General features: G+C 38.1%; 1 protein-coding gene across 1 annotated transcript in view; it reads right to left on the bottom strand.

Annotated features, from left to right (window-relative positions):
* Positions 1–22,219, bottom strand: part of DNAH11 (dynein axonemal heavy chain 11) — a 306,796-nt gene that overhangs the window by 70,096 nt on the left and 214,481 nt on the right. Inside the window, exons 61-63 of the mRNA XM_036864125.1 lie at positions 15,994–16,164; positions 3,287–3,522; positions 1,963–2,085 (exon numbers count right to left, since the gene is read on the bottom strand). Coding sequence (XP_036720020.1) covers positions 1,963–2,085; positions 3,287–3,522; positions 15,994–16,164 — 530 coding nt within the window. The remainder of the gene's footprint in view (positions 1–1,962; positions 2,086–3,286; positions 3,523–15,993; positions 16,165–22,219) is intronic.

Here is a 22,219-nt window from a genome sequence, read left to right as displayed (position 1 = left end):
AGTGCTCAGAGGTTTATTCAGTGACTAAAAGAATATGCAATGACTCAGATTCTCTGAATAAAGAAACTCTAAAAACATCTAAAAAAAACTGGAGATAAACATCTAAATTTACCTTCATAAAAGTGGTTGTTTCCACACATAAGAGTTTAGGAGCTAAAATTGTTATGGTAACAACTGCATGCAATAAACACCATTTATTATATTCTTATATATCATTTAAAATTCTCTTGACCTTTTAAAAAAAGCTACAGTGATATGATCAATTCTATAAAGCCTAATAGAGAGTACTTATTCAGGAAATATTATTAATTTGGAATAAATTGTTCTGCTTTGATATTTTGTGATAAAGAATTTGATGCTTTCTGTGAAATAATTTGTTTCTGAAATAAAAAAAAAAAACCCTCTGGGATTCTCACTTATACTTAACTAGATCCACACTGAGAAAAAAATCAGGACTGAACTTTATCAGTCTCTGGAAATTTCAGATTATCAAAAACAAACAAACAAACAAACAAACAAAAAAATATATATATATATATACACACATATATACAGAGAGAGAGACCAAATTTCTTACACCTAAATTGTGTTATTGAAGGTCCAAGTTAAAGCTAAGAGAATATTATTTCACTGACAAAACTTCTAAGTCTTCATAATAGAGTCAGAACCTTAATAACAAGGATTTCACTTTAGTGACATTCAAGATTTTACACTGTATTTTTAACACATCAGACACAGCTACAATTATATTTATGTTAGAGCTGCAGTTTGTCAAGTGCCTTATTAGATTGTTCTAAATGCATGTCTGGGTAAATTTTGGTTTATTAAACAATTATAAGTTGTCACTCACTGTAAATGGATTTAGTTGGTGAGTTGTAAAATAAATACTAATCAGTTAGAGACTTTTTACAAAATAGAAGTTAGTCACCCTTAAGTAGGCCTATTTCCACTTAAAATTGACAGGAATAATCTAGTGATGAAAAGGGAGACAAGACACCTTTGAGGAAGAGAGTGGGTATCAAAGAAGAAGGGTGTTGGGGAAGTTCTGAATTACACCTTTGTGAAGAAGGAAAAAAAAAAAAAGAGAAGGAAATCCAGTGAAATAAGCCTAGTCAATGTTGATTTCTTGAGTGAAGAGGCACAGAGAGCTGTGGGAATGCCACAATCTCCCCTGAGCCCACACAGGCTCAGAGACATAAGTGCTGCATCTGAACTTTTATACATTTATAGAAAGTGTGTGATGCCTCCTTGGAAACGGCTTCGCTGCCCCTGGGAGAATGTCCTGGAGAGCCAGTGTCCGGGGGAATGGCAGCATTTGTAACATCACGTAGAGTTCAGCAAGGGTGTGCCCCGTCCGCCACTGCCAGTATGCGGATGATCTTACGGGTCCACTAATGAACTCTTTTCTTCCTAATGGTTATATATATTTTGAATGTATAGGGGAAAACAGAACCAGCACAGTAAACCCATGATTTCACAGATGCTATGACTTGAGTAAGGCTTACTTGGGTAAGGCTGAGTTAAAAAAAAAAATAGAGTGGATTTAAAATAGTTTTTATAAAATATTAAGTAAATAAGGATACAAGCAATATGCAGTTAAGGCAAACATACTAAAGGTGTTTTGCAAAGTACTGAAGGTAGAAAAACATTCAACTAATAAAGGAGCTAATAAAGGAACAACTAATAAAGGAGGAACTACTCGCAGATTTGTGACAATGCATTTTTGGAGTCTATAAATCAGGAACTGGGTAACATGAATCTAAATCCACCAAACAGTCTGAACATCTGGATCACGTCAAGGTTGCTTTGGTCTTGGAATGCAGGAGCCTTGGAATGGACACTCAGAAATATCACCAAGAGTATTCCCATAGATTACACTTGACTATGAGGCCAAGAAATAGAAGCTGATGATCAAACTCATATGTAACACAAAATGTACGTTAAAAATTCAATAGTACTTACTTTCCTTTTTTAATTGTGTTCCTGCCAAGCAACGGACCAAGGACTGGATCTATCGTTTCCTCAAGGTTTTCAAGTAAGATGACATCTCCAAAGGCCAAAGCGGTTTCAATGTCATTCAAAAACCTTAAAGTTCAGTCAGAATCAAGAAAAAATGTAAATAAGCACCAGGAAAGTGTTCAAAATTATTTATACTCAACTATATTTCATTTAATGTAAATACTTTAGATGGAGCAAACTAACTTAGAGAAAACTAAATATTTTATAAAGTAGTATTTTCTTCAACTAGAATACAAGGATATTAAAGATTAGATTTTGAGATAAATTTCAGTTATATTTTTCCAAGTGAAATTCAGTAGTGTGAACTAATGAGTCCATGTGAAAATTACTTACTTTTGATAGTAATCATGGTTGAAATAAATGTAACCTACCCAAACATTATAAATTTAAATTTACTCAATAGGTCCTCTTTTGATAAAAAAAATAAAAATTATATTAAATGCCTTGTGGCTTTATCAAATTTTCATTTTTTAAACATTTAGATTCAGTCATGTAAAGTGGTGAACTATCATTTTATTTCATTCCCACTCTCCAAAAATAGTCTCTCCTATTCACAAATAATTTTCTCCAAGCATTCAGATAAGCAAAGAGACCATTTATCTGCACGATTGCAGATATTCCTTATTCCATTTTACATGTCAAAAGATGATGGAGGGGTGAAGTGAAATATCAGTATGACTAAAAGTATTTATTCAGCATTAACTGAAGACCAACTACACACCAGAGAGCTTTCTACTTATCAGAAAACACTGTCATGCGGACCGAGGGACAGAAAATCTCAGAGTAGATTCAGTTCTCAAAAGTGACATGTAAAGCTTGACTAAAAAATTATCTTCAGGCACTCTGTTGGGAATTGAGCCATGTTAAAACCCCACTGTAGGCGAAGTACATATTTAGGAATATAACTGGAGCCATCATTAAACCTATAGGTGCAGCTGACAATTCTTGGGTTACCATATGCCAAAGCCCTAAAGAAGGATTATAATACATCGTATTTCCATTCTTGGCCTTAGGAAATTTTTCCTCTCACATGCAGTTTGTTCTAACCTTCCAACTAATTTCTTCTTCAGGTAAGTGGATGACACCCAACGTAAATGCCCTTTCAACAGAGGTACTTTATGGGAAACGTGAGCAGGCAGATAAACAAGTCGTACCAAACTATCACATTTCAAAGTGGCAGAGAGGTCTAAGAAATACCAGGACTTGGTAAAAGTCAGACCCATTTCTGGGAGCTCAACAGAAAGTCAACCCTTCAGGTTTCACATACCCTTTCCGGCCCACTTGTGTGATTTTCAGGTCAGTTCCATACTTATTCTTGATCCACTTAATTCCCTGCTGCTGGGGATCTATCAGCAGGGGCCAGCGCTCGCAGTGTGTTAGGATAGCAGCGTTCTCGGTGGACATTCTGTCACTGGGCAGTCCTTCATTATTCCAGGTGGCAACTGTGGCATCATCCGTCAACATGGCAATCATGCCCAGGCCTTCAGTTATTGGGATGGAGACCTTTAAAATCAGAGTTGAAGGCAATAAACTGCCAGTGTGGCAGAGCACGACAGACAAGAAAACAAGAGACCAAAACCCAAAGAACACATACAAATTCTCCTGACTCTCAAAAGCCAAATAAAACTCTCAGCATGAAATACAATTCGACCCAATAAGCCCATTGTTCACCTCTTGGAATTCTGTCAACTGCAGCATCCAACATCTGATTTGTTCCTGCATCTATCTGGCTTGAAGCAAAAGGGACTTTGCCCTCTATACACACCTACAGCAACCCCAACAAGGTGAGAGTGAATTTAGACTCCAGGAAGTATGGCAGGACAACAGAAACGTATAATATTTGCCCAGTTGAGTAATCATCCCACATAAGCAATGCTAAAATGCACTCTCTTGCTTCTAGCATTTCATCTTTCTTCTACAGATCAACACTAGAGAGAGATGACTTCTCTCTCTGGGGTGGGTTCATGGAATCTATTCAGTCTGCTGGAACTCCGTCAGCTTGTGGTGGTACCCAGCAACTTCGACTACAGCCTCTCCTCTGAGAGGGAACTGTCTACAGTGTGACTGTGAAGAGAAGCATTACAAAGTGGGGAGTTGTTGGGGGGAGGGATAAATTAGGAGTACGGGATTAACAGATGCAAGCTATGTTACATAAAATAGATAAGGAACAAGGATTTACTGTATAAGCCAGGAAACAATATTCAGTATCTTGTAATAACCTATAATGGAAAATCACCTGAAAAAATATAAATACATAACTGAATCACTTTGCTGTACACCTGAAACACAATATTGTAAATCAACTATATTTCAATAAAAAAATTTTTTACAAAAGAAAAAAACCCAAACTTGCTTCCTTTAAAAGAGAAAGAAGAAACCTATTTTTTTTTTTAGAAACCGATTTTAAAGATAAGCATCAGTTCTTTACAAAAGTGGACTGATTTTACAAAAAATAAATAAGATTCTAGAAAGGAATTTATTAAGGAATTTATTCAATCAGTCATCAACGACCAAACATTTATTGAGCACCTCCTACATATGTGTGGAGACACCACGATCAGCAAGATGAATAAGGAACTAGTCCCCTGGCTGGGTAGGGGGACTAACATGGAAACATGCCTCCATAAGAGAGGGCAGTAAGAGCCCGACCTGGATGAAGTAGGCAGGGGAGGCTGTAGCAGCAGTAGGTATTTGATTTCTTGGCTGCCCACAAAGCTTCAGCAAACAGAATGCTGGAAGAATTCCCACAGTAAAGCTGGGATGCAACGTGAGGTTAGTATAGGAAAAGTTAGCATAATATGCCTACTGTTCCTACTGACAATGGTATCTTATAAATAAATCAAACTCTACCTCCTAGTGATAGGAGCAAGCAGCCTTGATATCTGACTCCACAAGCAAATCGCTATCTTACAGAATAAGCATCCTCTTAAAGCCTCCATGGCTTTAATTTCTTAACTTCTACTTAATACAAACAACTTGAAACAACTAGAGGCTTAAAATAACTTTAATTTCTGACACTATAAAGAGTAAGCGTGTAGATCTTGTGTCCAAATTCAATAATTTGAATTGTTTGAGCACCTACTGTGTACAGAGTACAGTTCAGGGGATCAAAGAGAGGTCCCCCTTTGTTAATGGCCACTTTAACCTAGTAGGGGAAACAAAGCAGGTAACTCACACTATAGAATATCATAAATACTGTAAAATACGTTGAGACTTAAATTTTTAGAAACAAAGTTTAGGATATTTGCTTTACAGTATGATGTTCAAACAGGCAGTTGCGTGACACAGAGAAATTTTTTCATCAAAAAATTTTTTGATAGTTGCAATACAGTTATCACTTTCACTGTAATTTTAACCTAGGTTTAGAGTGGGGAAAAGAAACCTCAGTTCATGTTATCTTCTTTTTAATCCACTCTTCTTTGCAGAATTCCTTGAAGGAGTCTGCAAAAACAGAAACCAAGTGCAGTCAGCCTAGCAATTCAGTGAGAATCCATCTAATTGCTTCTTTAAATAGTGCAGCATGTTCTCAATCAGGATGGAGCTGAAAAAAAAGGGAAAGAGCCTCCCCTCTTAAGAAGTTTTACTAGAGGGAAAAGAACCGGCTGGAAGCACATACCCTGAGCCAAGCTAGACTAATCCTAACACCAAACGCCTATTAGGATCCTCTGAGAATTGACCAAGTGGTATATTCCAAAGGATAAAAGGGAACTTACTGATGAGGTAAGACTCCCAGTTTCTTTTAATATGACGGCAACAAAACAACCAGTATTTGTAAGGTTTTAAGTGCTTACAAAATTTACTCATATACTTTCACTCTGTTCATTGCCTCACTTAACTCTTACAGGAGTTCTGCCAAGTAGATGTCTCTCTCACTCTCTTTCTGCTCAGGACACTGAGGCTTAGAAAGGTTAACTCCATGTATAATACTTCCATGTATTTGCTCTGTCTATAAACTGCTAGGTCAGATTAATGAGTGGAGCGCAAATGCCTCCTTGAACCTGCCCATGTCTTCATTTGTCTGCCCAGCAGACGATAACTTTGGAAACAATTTTGGGTAACAATTTTATTTGGACCCTCAAGGCCACGTACGCCCACTGCCCCTGTCCTTTTCAGTTACCACCACGCTGCTCTGAATGGATGGCATTCCCCATGCCATCCTCCAAACTCATGCCCCCACTGTCACACTTTCTGACAATTGTTCCCGCACGTCCTATAGTATCCTAGTCCTATTTGGGCCAAACTCTCTTGCTCCCTCTATCTGCTTGTCTCAACTAAAACCCAGCTCTTCCCTAGGGCAGTGGCTCTCAACCCCAGGCTGTATATTAGAATCACATGAGAGCTTTCAAAGCTGCCAACATACCCCTCGCCCCGCAATCTCTAAGGATTCAACTTCAATTGGCATCTATATGTTTTCAAAGTTCACTCCCACATGATTTAAACGTGAAGCTGGAGTCCAAGAACCAATGTCCTAGGGTCTCACTTCCCTTGAGGGCTTTCTTAAGTAGACAGTTCATTTTCTTAATATTCCCATTACTGCAAAAATGTGTGTGGGTAACAGTGGTCATTCTTCTTACTCCCCTGCACATCATTCCAAGACCACAGCTCTTCCGTCCTTGAGGAAAAATGCCACCTCTGAGGCCCATGGAGTCCAGCTCTACAATCCTCTATGTATCCTCCTCATATTAAAGCCTTAGCCATTGGTCCTTCTCACTTTCCGGGTTTGGCTATCAATCTGTGACAACCTCAGTGCGCATGGAGATGACGAATCCACTCTCCAGCCTTGACATCCTTCATGCCAAAGCTCTACATTTCCTTTCCACTCTAGCATTCTGGGGGAGGAGGCAGAGGGAGGGTAAAATATCAGAACCCCCTGGGAAGATCACACAACACGCCCATGCCTAGTCTCCCTTGCACACCCCCTACCCTCAACGATGTTGGTATATTTTGGGAGGGTATTACACCATCTCCTTCTTTAGATGGAAATGCTATCCCAGATCTTGTAATAATCTGAAATTGTTTCATTATTGAAATCTAAACATCTAATACCCAATTCTTTAACCATGATTATCTATACCTCTCTCACACCTTTAAACATAATATTTACTCTTACCAATAGCATTAAGACAACCAGTCCTTTACCCACCACCGATTTTTCATTGTGGCAAAACATACATATCATAAAATTTGTCATTTTAATCATTTTAATGTGTACAGTTCAGTGATATTAAGTACATTCACACTGCTGTGCAATCACCACTACAATCCATCTCCAGAATTTTTTCATCTCCTCAAGCTGAAACCCCATACCTATTAAACAGTAACTCCTATTACCCCCTGCCCCCAGCCCCTGACAACTACCATGGTACTTTCTTTTTCTATGAAGCTGACAATTCTAGGTACCTCATATAAGTGGAATCATACAATATTGGTCCTTTTATGACTGGCTTATTTCACTTAACATAACATCTGCAATGTCCATCCAAGTTGTAGCATGTGTTAGAATTTCCTTCCTTTTTTAGACTGAATAATATTCCACTGTGTGTATATGCTACATTTTCTTTATCCATTCATCTGTTGATGGACATTTGGATTTCTTCTACCTTTTGGCTATTGTGAATAATGCTGCTATAAACAAATATACAAGTATCTGTTTGAGACCTTGCTTTTACTTCCTTTGGGTAGTAGATGCCCCAAAGTGGAACTGTTGGATTATATGGTAATTCTACATTTAGTTTTTTGAGAAACTCTATCATATGTTTAACCACTTTTTTTTTTTTAACATCTTTATTGGAGTATAATTGCTTTACAATGGTGTGTTAGTTTCTGCTTTATAACAAAGTGAATCAGCTCTACATATACATATATCCCCATAACCCCTCCTTCTTGCGTCTCCCTCCCACCTTCCTTATCCCACCCCTCTAGGTGGTTACAAAGCATTGAGCTGATCTCCCTGTGCTATGCAGCTGCTTCCCACTAGCTATCTATTTTGCATTTGGTAGTGTATATATGTCAATGCAACTCTCTCACTTCGTCCCAGCTTACCCTTCACCCTCCCCATGTCCTCAAGTCCATTCTCTATGTCTGCGTCTTTATTCCTGTCCTGTCCCTAGGTTCATCAGAACCATTTTTTTTTAGAGTCCATATATATGCGTTAGCATACGGTATTTATTTTTCTCTTTCTGACTTACTTCACTCTGTATGACAGACTCTAGGTCCATCCACTTCACTATAAATAATTCAATTTCGTTTCTTTTTATGGCTGAGTAATATTCCATTGTATATATGTGCCACATCTTCTTTATCCATTCATCTGTTGATGGACACTTAGGTTGCTTCCATGTCCTGGTTACTGCAATAGTGCTACAATGAACATTGTAACCATTAGCTTTTAACTACACTCACATCTCTACCGAACCTAAATAGAGCCTTCCTTTCCTTAATCGTTTTTCTGACTGTCACACGACCGTCCCTGTCTTCTTTTCCTTCTGGCTTATCTGCCTATAAATCTTGTACCCTGGCTGAAATAAACATTCTCTGTCTTCTCTTTTTGCTCCCAGACTGTGAGTATTGCTGATGACAGCTTTATTACTGTGACTACGAATTTATCTTTTCCAAATTCATCTTTGGTTTCCTAAAGCTGCTTGGCAACACTTAACATCTACTCTCCAACTGCTCTCGATGGGTATTTTTGATGTTTTCACCACCCTCCTCACAGCGATCTTCGAGTTTCAATTTTCTTATCTTTGGCCAACTGGCACTGCAATATCCTGCTTCCCTGAGAGAAGAGAGACCAGCAGCTATGACTACATCAGCTTTCTTTCCCTGTATCAGTATCTCTGCCTGTGTCCACCTTTGTCTCCTTCCTTCCCACCTAAGCTGAAGGAGTCTTGCGTCTTCTACCTGAGGGTCATTCCATTTTCCTCTATTCTGATGCCTTCTTCCCAATTTCTGATGGATCGGGCCTCTTCCCCCTTTTATCATCAGCAATTCCTTTTCCATTCTTTCTCTGGAAGCATAGAAACATGCTCTAGTCTCATTCATACTGAAAAAACAAACCCTTCACTTACTTCATGTCTCTAACTAGGCACTTCTGTTCATCTCCTTCTCTTCACAGGCAAATTCCTACAAGAACAATCTGCTTTTTCTGCCTACTTTCCTCACTTCCTGTATAACTCAGTGCAGTCTGGCTTCTGGCTCGTTACACCTTCGTGGTCACAAAAGACCTTCACATTTCCAAGTCTGATGACACTTCTAGTTCTTAGTTTTTTTTCTCACTTGTCTCTATAGCTTTGGCATCACTGACCATCCCCATGTTTCTACTCTTATCTCCTAGGACACCATTCTTGCCTGGGGCTTCTCCAGTCTCTGACTGTGCCTTCTTCAACTTCCTCAACTTCCTATTTACATGTCAGCACTGACTCAGCTCCCTTTACTCTAAACCTCTTCCCTAGAAGATCTCACCACACCTACAGTTCCAAGAGCTACCTTACATCAATGACTCCCTGATATGACTCCCATCCAATAACACTCTTGTCCAGCTCTCTACTGGTTATCGACACTTGAATGTTTCAGAGACACCGCAATGTTTCTAAAACCAAACTCTTCGTCTTTTCTCTCAAACTAATTGTATTTTCTTTTTTTTAAGCTTTATCCGTATTTTAATCTTATTTAAATGTGCTTACATACATATATTTTTAATAATGTAACATCACCATTTTCTAAAGCCCCCAAATTCCTTTGAAATACTTTTTTTTTTAATTTAAAATTTTTTTTATTTTATTTATTTATTTTTGGCTGTGTTGGGTCTTCGTTGCTGCACAAGGGCTTTCTCTAGTTGCGGCGAACGGGGTATACTCTTCGTTGCGGTGCACGGGTTTCTCATTGTGGTGGCTTCTCTTGTTGAGGAGCACACAGGCTCTAGGCGCACGGGCTTCAGTAGTTGTGGCACGTGGGCTCAGCAGTTGTGGCTCACAGGCTCTAGGGTGCAGGCTCAGTAGTTGTGGCACACAGGCTTAGTTGCTCCATGGCATGTGAGTTCTTCCCAGACCAGGGCTCGAACCCATGTCCCCTGCATTGGCAGGCAGATTCTTAACCACTGCACCACCAGGGAAGTCCTCTCAAACTAATTTTAATCTGAGGGAATAGCACCTTCATATATATACTTTCTCCCCATCAATCCATTGCATTGTTTCATCAACTCTTCTTCCTTGCCCCCTCTGGAATCATGCCCCGGCTTGCCACATCTACTGTCATCACTTTGTTCAGTTCATTGTCTTCTGGACTGTCATTCTAACAGATAACAATAGTCTCTTCCCCCTCCAAGTCCTGTTTCCTCTGTGGCCAGTGTGAGCTTTCAAATGAGTAATCTGATCATGTCACAGACCTGCTTAAAATCCTTCAATGACTCCCCATGCCTCGGGTTAAGTTCAAACTTCTTTTCTTAGTTTATTATATGGGGTTATAATATGGCCCCTCACTAATTCTGTAATGTTCATCTATATTGTCCATTTATAATTATACATCAGTTCACCTACATTTTCTAAGTTATTTAACATTCTAACACTTAACTCACTTGGAACTCTTTTTATTTAACATGAAGCCATGAAGGAGAGTCTTAGCTGTATTTCTGCCCAAATGGTTGGTCAGTTGTTCTATCACCATTTATTGAATAATCCATTACTTACCCCACTGATACACAATGTACATTTAAGCACACATTTATTTTAAAATATGTATTGGTAGTCTGGTAGTTCCTCAAAAGATTAAACATAGAGTTACCACACAGCTTAGAAAATTTCACTCCTACGTATGTACCAAAGAGAAATGAAACATGTCCACACAAAAAATTTGTACATGAATAATTTAAATGTTCATAGCCACATTATTCATAATAATCAAAAAGTAGAAACAACAAAAATGCCCATCAACTGATGAATGGATAAATGAAATGTGGTATATCCATCTAAGGAATATTATTCAGTCATAAAAAGGAGTGAAATACTGACACAGGTTACATCATGAATGAACCTTAAAAATGTGCTAAGTGAAAGAAGTCAGTCATAAAACACCACATATTTTATGAGTTCATTCATATGAAATGTTCCAAACAGGGAAATCTTTAGAGACCTAAAATAGATTAGTGGTTGTATAAGCCCAGTAACAATGGGGTGATTGGGGATGATAGCTAATGGGTGTAGGGTTTATATTGGGAGTGATGAAAATGCTCTAGAATTGACTGTGATGACAGTTGCACAACTCTATGAATACACTAAACACTACTGAATTGTATACTTTAAGTGGGTGAATTGTATGGTACACAAATTATATCTCAATGAAAAGGAATACTAAACATCCACAATGCTGCAGGCACCATTCTAGGATGGAACAGTGAACAAAACATGCAAAATACTTGCTTCCATGGATCTTACATTTCCTCTGGGGGAGGGAAAAGATATTAACCATAACAAGTTTATAAATAAGATAACATATTAGAAAGTAATAAATGTTATGGTGAAAAATACGGAGCAGAATGAGGCATGCTGAGGGATGAAGGCTGTAGTCACATCTAGGGATTTGAAGCTGTTGTTTGAACAAAGACCTGATTGATGGAAGGGAGTGGAACAACGTATGTCCTCAGGGAAGGTACTTCAAGACAGAAGAAACGGCTAGTGCAAAGGTCCTGAGGCTGCAGCATATCTGGCATATTCAAGGAAGGTGACCAGTGTGATTAGAGTAGAGTAGTGAGGAAAGGCATAACAGGTAATGAGACAAAGAGAGATAACAGGGCCAAATCATGTAGGGTTTTATAAGCCTCTGGAGGGTTTCTAGCTTTTGCTCTGAGTGTGATGGGGAGCCATTAGAGGGATTTTAGAAGAAAATTCACCTAATCTGACTTACATTTTTAAAGGGTCACACTGGCTGATATGTTGAGCTCCAATTTTGGAGAGAAGCCACGAATGTAGAAGCAGGGAAACCAGTTAGGAGGTTTTCGCACTAACTGAAGAGGAAGATGATGGCTTGGCCCAGGATGGAAGCAGTGAAGGTGGTGAAAAGTGGTCAGATTCTGAATATATTTTAAAGGTGCAGCCTACAGAATTTCCTAGATGGACTGGATGTGGGTGTCAGAAAAAGAGTGACATCAAAATGACTCCAGGGTTTTCGAGCTTGAGCTAACAAAAGGATGGGCCTACCATTAAACAAATCAGGAACACATGGGTAGAAGAAGTTTTAGGGGGAAGATCAGGATTTCAGCTTGGATGTTCTATATTTGAGACATCTTTCAGACACAGAAGTGAAGATGCCATTGTCTGGGCTGCAGGAGTTAGTGGTATCCAGGAGGCATTTAAAGCCATGAACCTTAGCACAGGGAACTATACTCGATATTTTGTAATAAAAGGGAAAAGAATCTGAAAAGGAATATATATATATATCTGAATCGTTGTGCTGTACAGCTGAAATTACCACGATATTGTAAATCAACTATTCCTCAATTAAAAAAAAAAGAATAAAAAAATACATAAATAAAGCCATGAACCTAGTAAGAAGCAGCTCAAAGACTGAAGTTTGGGTCATTTCAACATTAAGAGATTGGGGAGAAGAGGAAAAAAAAATCAAAAAAGAAGTCTGAGGAAAATTGACCAGTGAGGTATAAGGAAGATGGGGGGCGGTGACTCCTTAGAATCAAGTGAAGCAAGTATTTATGGGAGGATGGAGTGCTCAAGTGCATCAAATTCAGTTAAGTACCATGAGAATGGAGAACAAACCACTCAACTTGGCAACGTGGTAGCAAAATCTGACAAGAGGCATTTCGGTGGAGTGGTGGGGACAAAAGCCTGTCTGGAGTGACTCAGAAATATTGAGGGAGGATTTACAGACAGTGAATGTACATTCCTCTTCTGAAGTGATGACTGTAAATGAGAGCAGAGAAATGAAGGAGTAGCTGGAGGGGCAGGGGGCGTCAAAGAGAAATTCACTGGTATATTCTTTTTTAATGGGAGGAATAAATGAAATAAATGTATGTTTGAATGCTGGTGGGAATGATCTAGTAATGAATTAGTTGAGACAGAAAAATTTCTGATGACAAAGAAGGGAAAAGTTGTCTAGAGTTTTCCTCAAGGAAGGGAAAGGGGATGGAAACTAGAATACAATCTAAACAGCTGGCCTTAAATAGAAGTATCATCTTACAGCATCAAGAGGGAAGACAGTATATGAGTAGAAATGTTGGGAGGTGATAGACGCAGTTGTGGGAGTTTATACATTATCATACATTAAATATATCAAATATCTCTCTACATCCTTAAATGCTTCTGAACTCTATTCTATTCTCGTTTTCTACTTCCCTTGAAGAACCACTTTGCTGTAATTATTTTAGCTTTAGAATATATTTTAATATCTTGAAGGACAAGTGCCCTCTTCCCATTCTATTGCAAAATTATGATGGTGTTGTTAAAAATATATTCTTCCAGCAAACTTTAGAATCACTGGGTCAAGTTAAAATATAATTCCCCTTGAAATTCTGACTTGAACTGAGTTAAATTTGTTCATTAGATTTTGGAGTTTTGATGCATTTAGAATATAAAGTCTTCATTTCTAGGAACACATTAAGGATTGCTGTCTTACTTTATAAGAGTTTTCTCTCCAAGGTTACCTTAAATATGTCAACAGGTCGTTAATAAACAACATGCTTAGTTTAGAGATTTTTAAAATGACATAAATCATAGTCACTTGTTGACTGGTTAATTTACAAACTGTTGTAATCCCCAGGACACCCAAGTCAAACTGACAAGCCAGAGATACTCAGGAGAGCAATAGGGTAAGAAAATACCCTATATACTGTGGAGCAGTAAGAGGAGTTGCTTCTTGGGAGGGCAGGACAAGGGAACACTGCTGAAGGAAAATTCTTCAAAAAATTAACATGAATAAGCAATTGCAGCCCCTCTTGGACCCTGGCACATGTTCATAAAGATGTGACTGTCTTTCCACTCTGCTGTGACTGAATCTAGAAGGAGTAGACGGTAAGTAGCTCAGAAACTGGAAACCTCCATTCCATAGGACAGACATTTTTTAGGTTTTATGTAGCACTTTCTGCCAGGGGTCTTGGAGACAGAAAAGTCTCTTCCAAAAGGATGTCATTTATACAATTTGGAATCTCTTTCTTCCTTTAGCATAGCTATGCCCAGAGATGAGTGCGAGTAAGCTGGTCACATTTGAAGGTCTGTTTCTCATTCAGCATGATGTCTACATGCTCAAGAGGAAAGGAGAGAGCGTTGGGATGACTGAAAACAGACATGGGGGTCTTGAGAACTGTGGGCCCACAGTGAAACACAAGCCCATAGTTAAAATGAATGTTTGTTTAGCATAGAGCATCAGAAAATTATCATTTTTGCTTTGGCTATATGTTTAGAATGTTTAGACAGTTTGGATAAGTCAATTAATTTTATTTTATTCTTCAAAACAAAATGTTATCTTCATGGAACTCCACATTTGGAATTTTAAGTCAATGGGAACATATAAATCGATTGATGGGAAACCTCCCAGAAACACATACCCTAAAGAATGCAATACCAGCAATTAAGACTCAATTTTAAAACTTAAATTTGAGAAGGCAAGTTTTCAATTTAAAAAATGCAAAATGACTGATAGCCTAAGTGCATGCCGTTAATACTATTACATGATCCAAAGTGAAGAGTAATTGTAAAAATAAGAAGACAATGTGACGTTCAACAGTTTGTACATCAGGAAGTGAATTTCCCTACAACTGTGGAAAGAATGAGAAAACTTTATCGATGGTGGAGAATGCAGAGAGGACCACAAAAGAGGACAATCATCAATCTGAAGTAGTCATAGGGCAACCCAGACCAAGACACTCATGTAGAGGATTGAAGTTTGGAGAAGATGAGACTGACAAAAAAGAGAGAAGAATTAGACAGCTGGTACCTTCTGAAACTCACAATGCAGTAGGAGGTGGACAAAATTACCAGAATGCTTTCACCTCTTATATAAAAGGCATATTTTATGGCAGAAATACTTAAAGAAAACCCTGAACATTCATTCAGGGGGTAATACAGATAACCTCGTTTTAAAAATCTTCCATATAAAACTATGGCTTGATACTGCAGATATATTAAATGATTTAGTTACAAAAGGATTTTTCTTTTACAATTATTAATTATGGGATGCCTTTAATAACAAGCTTTCTCCAAAATATTCAATATTTAATTTTATTTAGTTTGCAGAAATTCCATTGGCATGTCTTTATGTCCTGAAAACAACTATTGTGAAAACTGAGGCATAATTACCAACATAGAACACAAGTACACAGAGAGATTTAGGATTTCTTAAGGGCTAGATATGTAAGTGAAGAACCCACTTTAATCAAGTGAGATAACAGTGCAGCACAGAAAACAGTGGCCTGGTTTCCTATCATTTATGACTTTATCAAGTCATTTAAACTTCCGTGTCTCAGTTTTCTCCTTTGTACAAGGATGATCTTAAAATACACGATTTGAAATCTTCCTAATCTATGATTTCATTTTGCTTATGGGTTTGAATTTTCAAGTTGAGGATAAGCTATTTTTATACTTATATACAAGTGTTACACTTTTCATCTGAAAGTAGTCATGAAAAGGATTTTCAACAAATAACCTGTAGTATTATTAACAAAACAAAACGTTTCATGCTATACGCTAACATGATAATCCAAATCTGATTTCAGTTAACAGTTTTGTTAAAAGCAGTTTTCCAACTACATCTCTATGGTTCATACAAATAATTTTTCTATTTTCCATCTCCTGGTTGAAACCATCATTAAAATAAGAAAAACTGCAACACACAAGAAACATCTCCTTCAATACTAGAATTTCCAGTCAGTTGAGATTACAGAGGTACAAAAAAGCCTGGTACATATACTGTTTTTACTACTGAAATTTCAGTGTGATGCTTCTAAATGTGGCTAAGGTTAGGAATTGATCTTACCTTCTGTCGAAGAAAGGGAACCCACTTGCAGTCTACCAGTTCCTGGCGATACTGCTGCGTAAAGGATCCAACGTAAGACACATATGCTGCCATAAGGAGAACATCTCCACAGAGCGTCTTCTCTTGAGCTTCGAAGGACTGAACAGACTGACCCCAGCAAATCTTCTCTGACTGAAAGATAAGGTTACTCCGATGTAACTGCAGGGTGAGCAGCAACTCAAGAAACGTTTAATGTAATTACCTTATTCCTCAGTTTACGTCTAGGTCACTGCACAGCCTTGAGAAGGAACAGAACATGACTGGATGGCATGACCATGATAATTGTTCATACGTGTGATCCATCATTATGAAGGTGCTCTCATAGTATCTTCAGGGGAGTTTACGGCAACACGACATTAGATCTTTAACATCTCCTTTTTGTTGGATGCCCGAACTCTAATTATGATTGAGGTCCTTCTTAAAAGGCTGACAGTCACTCTCCTCTCCCTCTAGGAGTAGAGGACCAAGAGCTGTGGCCAAGACTGAGTGATGTTAGGATTTTTAATGGCAGCTTGGATGCTCTCCATCATTCCTGATTTTCAGCAATGTTACTACACCACCCTAAGCAAACATTATCTTAAACATTTGGGCCATGGGCTGATTACAGAAAAAGGAAAATGACAAACACCAGTTATGTCAATTAATTAAAACATAAAGCTTAAAGAGCCACCTAACAAGGATTCTGTAAATTAAAGAAGAGTGCTGGTAGTTACTAAACTCAGGTTATTTTTATAGCATAATCACTCAATCAGTGAAAGGACTTACAGCCCATGTAAAAAAGATGGAAACCAGCAGGACTTCACTAGCTTTGAAGACAGTATGCTCGGAGAATGCTGTTCAAATCCTTATATCTAGTTGGCTAGCCATTTAAAATCTGATTTCCGGGTTAAGTATGTGGAGCCCTTAATATTGGATTTGACTAAAACTGCAATAAATATCTATGGATTGATTGAACTGCAGAATACTTCACTAATTCATCTGGTTTCAATGCATGTTAAAATTTAATACCACATTCTAAGAACATGTCAATTAATAGGAACTGAAAAAACCCCCCAGCAAATTGATAGTACAAGCAATGAAGAACGCTGTGGAATTTAGCTTTACTCATGAAAGGAGACAGACCACAGAAAGCAAAAACAATGTATGTCAGAGCAGACTGCAATGCCAGTTCTCTGCAAGCCATCACAATACCCCTAACACTGAGGTAATGAAACTAGCAGGTGACAATGGTTATGAAAGGTATTTTAAGATAATCTGCTTTGCTCGATAAAGATCACCCCAAGTTACCTCTATAATTACACACTAGGGAACTTCAACTCCCTTGCCCTCTTTATAGAATTTATTACTTTCCTTCTTCAGCTATAGATAATATATCCATTAATTTTGAAGAAGAATCTCTCATTTGCTTTTCCTCCAATTTTGTTGTCTTTGGTTAGTAGATGATAAACAATAAAGGGCATCCACCTCATTCTCCAAAACAGCTTTGAAATTTGAAGATTTACTAAACATAGACTTACCGGCGATTGAAATCGTCAATAATTTCACTATACCACCCACGCAACATAAATCATTACTGACACTGGCTAACAAGGGTTTAAGAGTTGGAACATGTCCTGTAATAAATTTCTAGACAGTTAAAAATCACTATAATTTTATTCTAATGCATTATAGATTGCCTGTAATGCCATCCTGGCTGGGGTGACCCATTTCTAATTTTGAACAGCTGTTCAGCTCCGGAGCTACTTAATGATTAAATATAAATTGCCTGATTTATTAGTCTGAATGGTTGAGACTATAGCTTCCAGGTCAATGCTATATAGACAAAATCATCAGTCTTGGTGTTTTTCAGAAGTTAACTGTCTCCTCTTCTAGTCAGAAAGAATTTATCCTCAAAGGAAAAGGTCTGACATCTTCAATTAATCCTTTAAAAAATATATATATATATACACACATATATGTATTTTTTTGGTTAGTTAACATTATTCAACCATTTTTTCCTCTCCTTTTCTAAATCATCATGAATAAATAAAGCCTTTGGAAGACATTGTTGTGTGTTAGATACAAGGTAAAGCCTGTTTTTACCTTGATAAAACTTTCAGACATTCTCTACTTCAAGTAAGTCTAATTCAACGGCACTTTTTCTTTTCCTCATGTACCTCATAAACCGTAAACCCTTCAAACTGCCTAGATCTGATCACTTTAAATGGAAGCGGGTACAAACTCCACTAGAAGCTGTGGAATTTCTTAAATGATCTAAGAAAAATGAGTCTTCAAAGGGGTCCAGAATGTTTTTTCAACACAGGAGGCTCCCAAAACTCACCCATTCATTCATTCAACAAATACATATTGGCACCTATGATGTGCCAGGGACCATTCTATATGCTTGGGATCAAGCAGTGCAGAAAACAAATGAAGTTCCTGCTCTTGAGAGCTTATATTTTAGTTAGGGAAAAAAGACCACAGAAAAGTATATGTGTTCATACATGCACATATACAAGTGTGTGTCATGTGATCATAAATGCTATCAAAAAATAATAAAGCAGAGGAAGTGGAAAGAGCTACAGGTGTGTGTGTGTGTGTGTGTGGAGGGGGCAAGGTGTACGCTCTTTAACGTAGGGAGGTCAGGGAAAACCGTGTGATAAGGAGAACTTTTAGCAGACATCTGAAAGAAGTGTGGGAGCCACATGGAGGAAAAAGGCAAAGATTATGAGGGAGGAGAGTGACTTGCAGGGTGAGGAAGAGTGAAGATGGAGCAGGAGGGAAGGTGGCAGAGGCACGGACAGAGGTATCCAGGAGCCAGATCACGGAGGGCCCTGTAGGCCACGTAAAACCTCTGGACTCTACTTTGAGTGAGACAATTAGTTACCCGGGAATTCTGAGAGAGTGGTAACATGAATGGACTTAATTTTTTAAAAAACATCACTCAGCTGCACAAAGGGGAGTGGACCTTGGGGGTGATGGTGGAGGCTATGGCGGTACTCCAGGGGAGAGATGCTGGTGGCCTGGATCAGCGTGGCGAGGCGAAGGTGGTGAGAATGCTGGGATTCTGAATGAACTTTGAAGGTAGAGCCAGTCCAATATGCTGAAGGACTGGAGGACTGGATATGGGTGTGAGAAAGAGAGCAAAAAGTCAAGGGTGATTTCAGAGCTTTGACCATAACAACTAGAAGAAAAGACTTGCGATTAATGAAACGGAATGGAGACAATAAATTTTGCAGAGTGAACCATGAGTTTATGTATAATAAACTATGAGCTTCAGAGGGATGATGGGTTTAAATTTGTAGTAAATTTAAATTAGATTTTTAAATGTCTACTCTATTTATAAGAAATAAGGCTATCACCCAGCCCCACCCATTGTACCTTACATTTCTCCCTTCTTTCTTTGTAAGAGAACTCGGATTCTGAAACGAGGGTTAATGTGTCCAGCCCCCTGGGATGAACTGTGATTGGCTAGGCTGATTATGATCACCCCATTTCCCAGTTTCCCTGCCTTCTTTGCAGCTAGGTGTGGTCACTCTAGTTCTGGCTAATAAAAGTTAAGTGCTTTAGTTAAGTTTGCTTAAGGGGTTGCGAGGAACACTTCAGTATTTGTTATGAAAGGAGAAAAATCCAGCTGCTACAGATTCTTCTCTCTTGCCTGAATCTAAAGGTGTAGCATCCATCGGTGACCAGGCTGCAAAATGTGTGAGGGTGAACGGACACATGCTAAGTATGGAGCAGCAGAAGGCTGTAGAGAGATTAGGGGTCTGATCACTAATTACCTGAATCAACACCGATAATGGTCTACCTCTGGAATTTTTTTAATATGTGAAAAACTCCCATTTGTTTAAGCCACTGTAAATCAACTTTTCTATCACCTTCAGCCAAATGCATTTTTAAAAAATTTTTCTTTTATTTATTTATTTTAACATCCTTATTGGAGTATAATTGCTTTACAATGGTATGTTAGTTTCTGCTTTATAACAAAGTGAATCAGCTCTACATATACATATATCCCCATATCCCCTCCCTCTTGCATCTCCCTCCCACCCTCCCTATCCCACCCCTCTAGGTGGTCACAAAGCACCAAGCTGATCTCCCTGTGCTATGAGGCTGCTTCCCACTAGCTATCTATTTTACATTTGGTAGTGCATATATATCCATTCCACTCTCTCACTTCGTCCCAGCTTACCCTTCCCACTCCCCGTGTCCTCAAGTCGATTCTCCACGTCTGTGTCTTTATTCCTGTCCTGCCCCTAGTTTCTTCAGAACCACTTTTTTTTTTTTAAGATTCCATATATATGTGTTAGCATACAGTATTCGTTTTTCTCTTCCTGACTTACTTCACTCTGTATGACAGACTCTAGGTCCATTCACCTCACTACAAATAACTCAATTTCATTTCTTTTTATGGCTGAGTAATATTCCATTATATATATGTGCCACATCTTCTTTATCCATTCATCTGTCAATGGACACTTAGGTTGCTTCCATGTCCTGGCTATTGTAAGTAGAGCTGCAATGAACATTGTGGTACATGTCTCTCTTTGAATTATGGTTTTCTCAGGGTATATGCCCAGTAGTGGGACTGCTGGGTCATATGGTAGTTCTATTTTTAGTTTTTTAAGGAACCTCCATACTGTTCTCCATAGTGGCTGTATGAATTTACATTCCCACCAACAGTGCAAGAGGGTTTCCTTTTCTCCACACCCTCTCCAGCATAAAAGGGGAAATCGACGGTAACACAATCATAGTAGGGGACTTTAACAACCCACTTTCACCAATGGACAGATCATCCAAAATGAAAATCAATAAGGAAACACAAGCTTTAAATGATACATTAAACAAGACGGACTTAATTGATATTTATAGGACATTCCATCCAAAAACAACAGAATACACTTTCTTCTCAAGTGCTCGTGGAACATTCTCCAGGATAGATCATATCTCAGGTCACAAATCAAGCCCTGGTAAATTTAAGAAAATTGAAATCATATCATGTATCTTTTCTGACCACAATGCTATGAGACTAGGTATCAATTACAGGAAAAAAATCTGTAAAAAATACAAACACATGGAGGCTACACAATACGCTATTAAATAACCAAGAGATCACTGAAGAAATCAAAGAGGAAATCAAAAACTACCTAGAAACAAATGACAATGAAAACATGATGACCCAAAACCTATGGGATGCAGCAGAAGCAGTTCTAAGAGGGTAGTTTATAGCAATACAATCCTACCTCAAGAAACAAGCAGAATCTCAAATAAACAACCTAACCTTACACCTAAAGCAATTAGAGAAAGAAGAACAAAAAAACCCCCAAAGTTAGCAGAAAGAAAGAAATCATGAAGATCAGATCAGAAATAAATGAAAAAGAAATGAAGGAAACGATAGCAAAGATCAATAAAACTAAAAGCTGGTTCTTTGAGAAGATAAACAAAATTGATAAACCATTAGCCAGACTCATCAAGAAAAAAAGGGAGAGGACTCAAATCAATAGAACTAGAAATGAAAAAGGAGAAGTAACAACTGACACTGCAGAAATACAAAGGATCATGAGAGATTACTACAAGCAACTCTATGCCAATAAAATGGACAATCTGGAAGAAATGGACAAATTCTTAGAAAAGCACAACCTTCCAAGACTGAACCAGGAAGAAAAAGAAAATATGAACAGACCAATCACACGCACTGAAATTGAGACTGTGATTAAAAATCTTCTAATAAACAAAAGCCCAGGACCAGATGGCTTCACAGGTGGATTCTATCAAACATTTAGAGAAGAGCTAACACGTATCCTTCACAAACTCTTCCAAAATATAGCAGAGGGAGGAACACTCCCCAACTCATTCTATGAGGCCATCATCACCCTGATACCAAAACCAGAGAAAGATGTCACAAAGAAAGAAAACTACAGGCCAATATCACTGATGAACATAGATCCTCAACAAAACACTAGTAAATGCATTTCTAATAGTGCAGTTCTACATTTTTTAGGTAGCACTTAAATAAAAAATAACAGTTTTATTGAGATTTAATTCACATATCATGAAATTCATCCTTTCAAGTATTCAACTGAGTGGTTTTTAATATATTCACAGATCCGTGCCATCATCCCTAGTAATTTTAGAATGTTTCCCTCACACAATAGAGAAACTCTATTCCCATTAGCAGTCACTCCCAAACTCCTGCCCCCTTGTCCAA

The sequence above is a fragment of the Balaenoptera musculus genome, chromosome 9 (genome assembly GCF_009873245.2).
Source record: "Balaenoptera musculus isolate JJ_BM4_2016_0621 chromosome 9, mBalMus1.pri.v3, whole genome shotgun sequence".
Lineage (NCBI taxonomy): Eukaryota > Metazoa > Chordata > Mammalia > Artiodactyla > Balaenopteridae > Balaenoptera > Balaenoptera musculus.
This window is presented reverse-complemented; position numbering and strand designations above follow the sequence as displayed.